This window comes from Amblyomma mixtum, chromosome 9 (genome assembly GCF_055824585.1).
Source record: "Amblyomma mixtum isolate Tamu chromosome 9, ASM5582458v1, whole genome shotgun sequence".
Lineage (NCBI taxonomy): Eukaryota > Metazoa > Arthropoda > Arachnida > Ixodida > Ixodidae > Amblyomma > Amblyomma mixtum.
Window position 1 is genome coordinate 70650456 of NC_143020.1, and position 7062 is coordinate 70657517.

The 7062-nt window shown below is 45.4% G+C and overlaps 1 protein-coding gene across 4 annotated transcripts in view; it reads left to right on the top strand.

The window, feature by feature from the left end:
- The window catches only part of su(f) (cleavage stimulation factor subunit su(f)), a 60328-nt gene extending 54491 nt beyond the window's left edge, over positions 1-5837 (top strand). For all 4 annotated transcript variants that reach the window (XM_089560337.1, XM_089560336.1, XM_089560338.1 and 1 more), the window contains 2 exons: positions 392-657; positions 4947-5837. In XM_089560337.1, coding sequence (XP_089416463.1) covers positions 392-657; positions 4947-4958 — 278 coding nt within the window. In that variant the 3' untranslated portion in view covers positions 4959-5837. The remainder of the gene's footprint in view (positions 1-391; positions 658-4946) is intronic.
- Positions 5838-7062: the final 1225 nt, after the last annotated feature.

Here is a 7062-nt window from a genome sequence, read left to right on the forward strand (position 1 = left end):
CAGTAAACAAAAAAAAAATAAATAAAGAAAGAAAAGCTGAGCATGGTGGAAATTGCCACCACCCCGTTTCAAAGGGGGCGCTCCTATCCATCCATCCATCCATCCAGCCTTCCCTTCATTGCCAAGAAAAGCTGTCGCCAAGTGTAGTAGGGTAAGTGAGGTGCAAACGCATACAAAAAAATTCTTGCTGCCACGTTACCTAGGCTGACATTGACATGGGTGGCCTTTGTCTGTCAGGGATTTTGCAATTCAGTGATCATTTACTGGCTGGCCAGTCTACAGTGAAATAAGACTTTTTTTTTTTTCACAACTAGCTCGATTGCTCCAGAAACTTTTGGTGCCGGGTGTAAATCTGTGCATGACCTAATGACCTATCCTCTTCTTCCTGCAGCACCCAGGCCAAGTGAGAACGGTGTCTCCAAAGAGCACCTCAAACTCTTCGAGCACAGTCAGATGGGTGGTCCACAGTTGGGCAACAACCCTGGCGGAGGCGGCGGCATCAAACGCAAGCACCGTGGTGACGGCATTATTCCGGGTGGCCCCGGCGGTCCCGGTGGCGGCAACCCCGGCAGTGGCATCGGCGATGAAAGTGAAGAGGAAGATGGTGGGCTCGCACCGCCCGCTCACGACATCTACAGGTCACGGCAGCAGAAAAAGGTGCGCTGAAACCGAGGGTTGCATGGTGTTTGTGCCGATCGTCACCATTTGTTGCATAGAGGTGTACTATGGCTGTTTGTGTGTACACGTGCAGACACGAGTGAAGGGAGCGCACTGTGGCCTTCTAGCTTTATTTACGCTTTGCCCAAACAGAATTGGGAGGCATAGCACGTACAGGCTGGTAGTAGTGTTGATTGGTGCTGTTTCTCATGGCCACACAATGATTCTCAACATCTGCTGGGACCAGTGTGACTGCAGTTGAAACACAACAGAGTGCTGTGTTTGCTTACGCCCGCATCTGTACATGTAAAACGCTGGGGTGGTGTGCTCCCAATTTGTATCTGTGGTAAACCCGCTGTTGTTGTCTTAACTCAGCCTTTCTTTCTGCAACCACTGGTTGTGCGATGGCGTGTGCCTGGTAAGAGGCTGCCTCGATCCCGTATCACCCCTCCAAATTTAAAATTGCCACAGTAATCAGGAAGTGGACCACTCCTGTGCTCTACATGGACGTGCTGGGGCTGTATGCAAGTGTACAAAAGTAAACTCGGTGCATACCCGTCCTAGCAGAAACCATAAGGCCGCTTGGGCTCATGCGAGAGCATGGCAGTAATGGTATCGCCCATGAGCAAGACAAACCTTTCATTTTTTTACTTAGTTGGAATACTGCAGTGTGCTCTGTTCACTTTTGTCTGCATGTTTACTTGGCGAGAACGTAGGCTGGAAGGTGTGCTGAAATTTGGCCATGTGTGGTTCACTGGGCACCCGCCGTGATGGCTCAGTGGTTAAAGCGCTCATCTACCGAGCCGGAGTACCCAGGTTCGAACCCGATCGCGGTGGCCGTGTTCAATGGAGTGAAACGCAAAAGGCACCCGTATGCTGTGCAATGTCAGTGCATGTTAAAGATCCCCAGGTGGTTGGACTCTTTCTTCCTTTCTTCTTTCACTCGGGCCTTTATCCCTTTTGGCCTTTTATACCTTCCCTTATCGCACGGTTCAGGTGTCCACTGAGATATGTGAGACAGTTACTGCATCATTTTCTTTCCTCAAAACCACTTTTCATTTCTTTTTTCTCACCTGGGTGGATTAAGCACAAGCTTGTGCCTCCCGCTGAAGACTTTGAGGTGTTTGCCATGTTATCTTTTGATACTTCTTGAAAGCTTCCATCTCCGCGGATGCTGTTTTCAGCGCACGACGGTGACTTCTTAGTGGTACAGAAATTTGTGACAAGCAGCTGTTTGCCAATGCTCTATAAGTGTTGTAACTTATAAGTGTCATGACTTTGTAAAAGCTTAAGTTGTGAGAACTTACATTTACATTATTTCTTTGCTCCTGCATCTGATTGCCGCAAAGTGGTAATGAGGCAAAATATAGTGGCTAATTTGCCACTCCACGAGCGCATGCAGTTTTTGATGGATTTTGTGAATACCAAAAATGCGGGCATAACTATTCACACAGCTCCACAGAACCATCCGTGGCACTATATAGTTATCAGTGAACCAGTGTGGCCAGATTTGGGCATGCTACATAGTTGGCAGTGGTGGGAATTTTTCGTGGCAACATTCACCATTTTATTCTTTGCACCGTCATGTTCACAGATGTGTATCTCAGTTGTGTGTGTGTGGTACATGCTTGCGTGGGTGTTAATGTCTGGGGCACTCATACACTAACTGCCTGCATGAAGCGGCCTCTCTTTCTAACTTGCTAACTGTCCGTTTACAGAACATGCCCTTTAATGGTGCCAGGTCTTGCGTGTCACACATTGTGTAGATTTTATGTGTTGAAGGATAAGGGACATCAAGTTTTCAGGTTGTTTTTTTTTTTTTTTTGCTTGTGTAACAATTTGCAGGGCCTTAAGAATGGCAGAACTCAAGAAGATATGCTCTAGTGTGCTTTAGATGAATCATTACGGCACTGTTTCCCTGCCAACAGTTTCATCTTTTGGCTTTCATGGGATATCACATTGGAAGGCTAGTACACAGAGACACCACAAGTCGCATGCGCTTCTCCAGTTCTGTTGTTCCTGAGGCCCTGAGCAGAGCTATTGGGTCCATCATGACAAACAACACGGAAAAACATGAAGACCAAAAGATACGAAGACATACTATGATTGCTAGTTGCTTGTCTTTGTATCTTTTAAGGCGGAAGCCTTTAATGCCTCATCATTGTAAGCAGGAGTTGTCGACAGAAATGTCACGCTTTTCAATTGGTTGAAATGGTCGTGACGTCACAGTGCGCGAATTTCAAACGGGGCCAATCGTACTTGGCTAGTAACCATGCAACCAATTAAAGGGATGGTATAGTGATGCTCCGAGTTAGTGGGACTGAGTTTAGTTAATTAACCAGTTAGCCTAACTGACCTAATTTCCTAGTGAGACCAGATGAGTAATTAAAATCGAGTAGGAAAATGGTCGAGTTGGGGAATCGAAGCAGGGTCTCCGGAGTGCGAGACGAGCACGCTAACCACTCCGCCATGCCAGCTCGATGGTTTGGAGTGAACAAAGGCGCGTAAATACGGTGTCATCATTCACTCCCATCTTCCTCCCTTCCCGGTTCAGGTGTCCACAGAGATATGCGAGAGAGATACATTTCCTTTCCTCAGAAACCAATTTACCGACAAGCAAGGCGTACAGCCAAACGGGCGATGGCGTTCTGTGGACTCCCTGGCAGCGTTGCAAGACGCTGTCGCATTCCACTCTTAGAGGCGAAGCTTAACATCTTAACCACACATCAGTGACACAAGCAGCAGCACCGCGCTTAAGGCCTCACCGCACTTTAGGTCAACATAGCGCCCCCCTGAATTTTTGGTCCTCATGTTTTTCCACGTTGTTTTTCATAATGGATCACTACCATCTTGCCAAACTCGCTCCTCTTCTACAGTTATTAGGGGATTAAAAGAAAGAGAACCTGGAAATTGGGTGTCCCTTCTCTTATGAGCACGTCAGGAGCTGAACTGGAGGATGCCGCCTTAAGCCCCCGAGAGTTGATGCATAAGCGCATTGTATTTTGCTTCACTGTAGAGCAGGACGCGAACCAAATGATGAAGTGGTGTTAACATTGACAAAACAAATGAATGTGCAATTGTTTTAGACTGTAACTAGTATCTTTGCTTGGAAGCATGAAAGTCTTCATCCATTGTGACTCACCATTGGCCAGTAAAACTGCTTTTGCTGTGCCTGAAATGATGGTTCGCATGTAGCCAGCCGCCTTGATGTCCTTGAGAACCTGTTATTCAGGTGCAGTGTTGGCACTTTTTGTAAATACCTAGCTGCTGATTACATGCTGGCGGCATTTTTACTAATGCTTCTACTAACCTCTTCCTTTTTAGCCCCCCTTCTGTTTATTGTAAAAGTAGTCTTTTAATATCTCTTTGTCTCCTTCATGTATTGTTCAGGGAAGTTTACAGTTGTTTGGTTTTGCGCATTTCATGTTTCTTGCATTTTTGTTTTCTCACTGCTCCTCTTGCATGTGAAATTTCTGCGAAAGTGCTTTTGTCTGCATGCTGAACTTGAGCTCTGTGCTGGATTTGCCAGGAAATGTTTCTGATGTATGAGACTTGTAGCTCAAAGTGGGAAAAGCGTTGTACATGGTAACGCACATTACCATACATTCACACATTACCATACATAGTAATGTGCGGAATTCCAATGACATTTGGGTTAAGCACTCTGTCATCCTGATTCTACACTAATGCTATATTTCTTGTTTGTTAAAGTAAATTTTTTTTTTACAGCTTTTATCGTGAGTTTTAAGCCTTTTTTTTCCTCTCGGTTCTTAGAACCTAAATTAAAAACAAATGTAGTCGCACAATGCATATTGCTTAACACTTCGTTCAGCACGTCGTGGTGGTGCATTTTTATAAGATGATGGACTCTTATTTTTCAGTCCAGTTCTATTTTGGGCTGCTTGCTAACTATTTTAAGAGCATCGCTGGAAAGCCTAAATGGGCACTTTTAACTTGTTAGCTTCGCTCGCTTATGCCAGGCAGTGAATGCAGTGAAATAGAGGAAATTGACGCCAACTTTTGGGCAGAGCAAGACTTTTCTGTTGAAAGTGTATTTCGTTATCTGCTGGAGAAAGTTCATTGACTTGTGAGTATTCATTCTCATGTGACGAGGGAAAGACTATGAAAGTGGGAAAGAAGAGATAAAGCTCCCAATTTTTTTTTTACATCAAGTCATCCCGTCATGTTTTCCTTCATCCCTTTTGATGTTGCGAGCGATGACATTTTCCGTTGAAGTGTTGTGGTGTTTTAAAGGTGTGTCTCTTCTTCCCCCGCTTTCTTCTCCGCAGCTCATGTTTTAGAGCGCGGGGCAGAGACTTTTGACGGTGTTGAGCGAGCGATGCAGGTGGTGGTGGCACTCGGTCCAGACTTTTGTGTGTCGTTGGGGGACTCCGGAACAGCACTGTCGGCACCCTGCTACCCTGCCACCCTCCCTGTTCCTATTTTATGTTACCTCGCATCCACACACACCAAGGGACCTACCATATACGGTGCTCATGGTTCATTTCATGTCATCGCCAAAGGCACGTTGTGCAGCACGAATGGATGTACTTGTAAGCGGTTAATTGTATGTGAAACAAGGAGGGGGAAAAAAAAAGCACTTTGAAAGGAAGGCATCGCATTTGTCGTGGTGGCAGTTTACGTCATCATGTTTGCATGTCTATTCCACTGTGTCATGCGACTAGTCAGAGCGACTGCAGTGGGATGTGATCAAAGTTGCATCACAATAAATTAAGGGACATTGGCAAGTGAACACCATGTGATAACGATACTGTGCATTTCATGATAAGTATGAATCCAGAACGTATAGGCTGAAAGAACTGAATGGCTGGAGAAGTAGATGTTGTCACGCCAAATGCTGTGCCTTTCTCATGATGTTTTTCATTGCATTCATTCCATCACAAGCCTTGTAGATGAAACGCATTCATTACATTTGTAAATAGAAATGTGTTACATGTGTATACTTTGTGTTGGGTTGCGTAAATTTTGTGTTGGTGAATAAAGGCCCCCCCCTTTGAATGCTGTTGCCTGCCCAGATGACGCGCATTATTAGTATGTGAAGAGTGCTTGTTGTTACTGTGGAGTCACTTTTTTTTTTTTTTCGCAATCATTATGCTTTGGTCTGGTGGTTGTGCACCTTTTTGATTTTTGTTTAAGTAAATATACATTCTGAGAGCGAACACTGTTTCAGCTGTGCTTTTTTGACCTATGTAGATACACTAAAGATAAATTGAAGTTGATCGATCATCACATTTTCGTGACCGAGTGCCTACTTTTGCTGAGACGGAGCTTTCAGAAGGTTGAAAACACTAAAAATTCTACTACCATTGTCAAGGGCCAGTTGCACAAACAAACTCCAAAGAGGTCAAGTACTTTTTTTTTACTACGGATCTAGACACTTCTAGATCCACTTCTAGCCAGGATATAATTCACTTAATGTATCAATTGAATTAATTTGAATCGAGTGACACGAGAAAAATGGGGGGGGGGGGGACACTTTAAGCTCTAGGGTGTGACACAATGGTGTTAATGAGCGGTTAATGCCCATATATACAGGATTGGGCATTCTCTACTTTATATTCATAACCCGCTGGGACTCCTTATACCACTCCTAGAGCTGTTGTGCAGCGGTTAAGTGATGTTCCACTGCCCTCCGATGGCAGGTGCTGCCGCCAGTGAGGCTTATGCGACCCAGGTTGCTCTTCCCGAGTGACCAATCATTAGTTTAACCGCCACCTTCCACGGTGGGCAGGTTGTGATAATGTCACAAGGTCACATGACCAGGGTGGCCCATCTACCACCTAGGTCGTTTCTCTGCAATTTTGTTGATTTTTCTCTCAAGGCCAGCAACGCCGATGATGACTCTGACTTTTCAGCCACACGGGACTCTTAACACTGTCGCATTAAAAATGCACCATTTTAATGCAAAAGCAATCCTAGCGGCATTTGGGGAAAATGTTGGCGTTGTCCATGTGAAGCCTTGGCACGTGAGGCCTCCACCCTCCACTAGTCTACCTACCTGCACCCACTAGAAGACCATGCAGCAGAGAAACGGAACGGTGATGGTGAAATTGAATTGAAATGCGCAGTGGGAAAGCCAGCTTCCTTCCAGGAGCACCAGCCACCTACCCACTCCCCACTGCCCCCTAGCTAGGAGGCTGCCCACCCACCCACCTTTGCCCTCCAGAAAAACTATCTTGTTTGCATGAAGGCTCGGCTTAGAGTAAAAGCATCATAGTAGTCACCGAGGGTATATCCAACTAGCATCACAGATTTCTTGCATCAGGTTTCCTGACCGTCCTGACAATTTTTTTTAACTGCAGTTACCTCAGGGATAAATACATCTGCCTAACAAACATCAAGAAAGCCACACATCAAATTTTACTAAAAACGAATGTCGCTGTC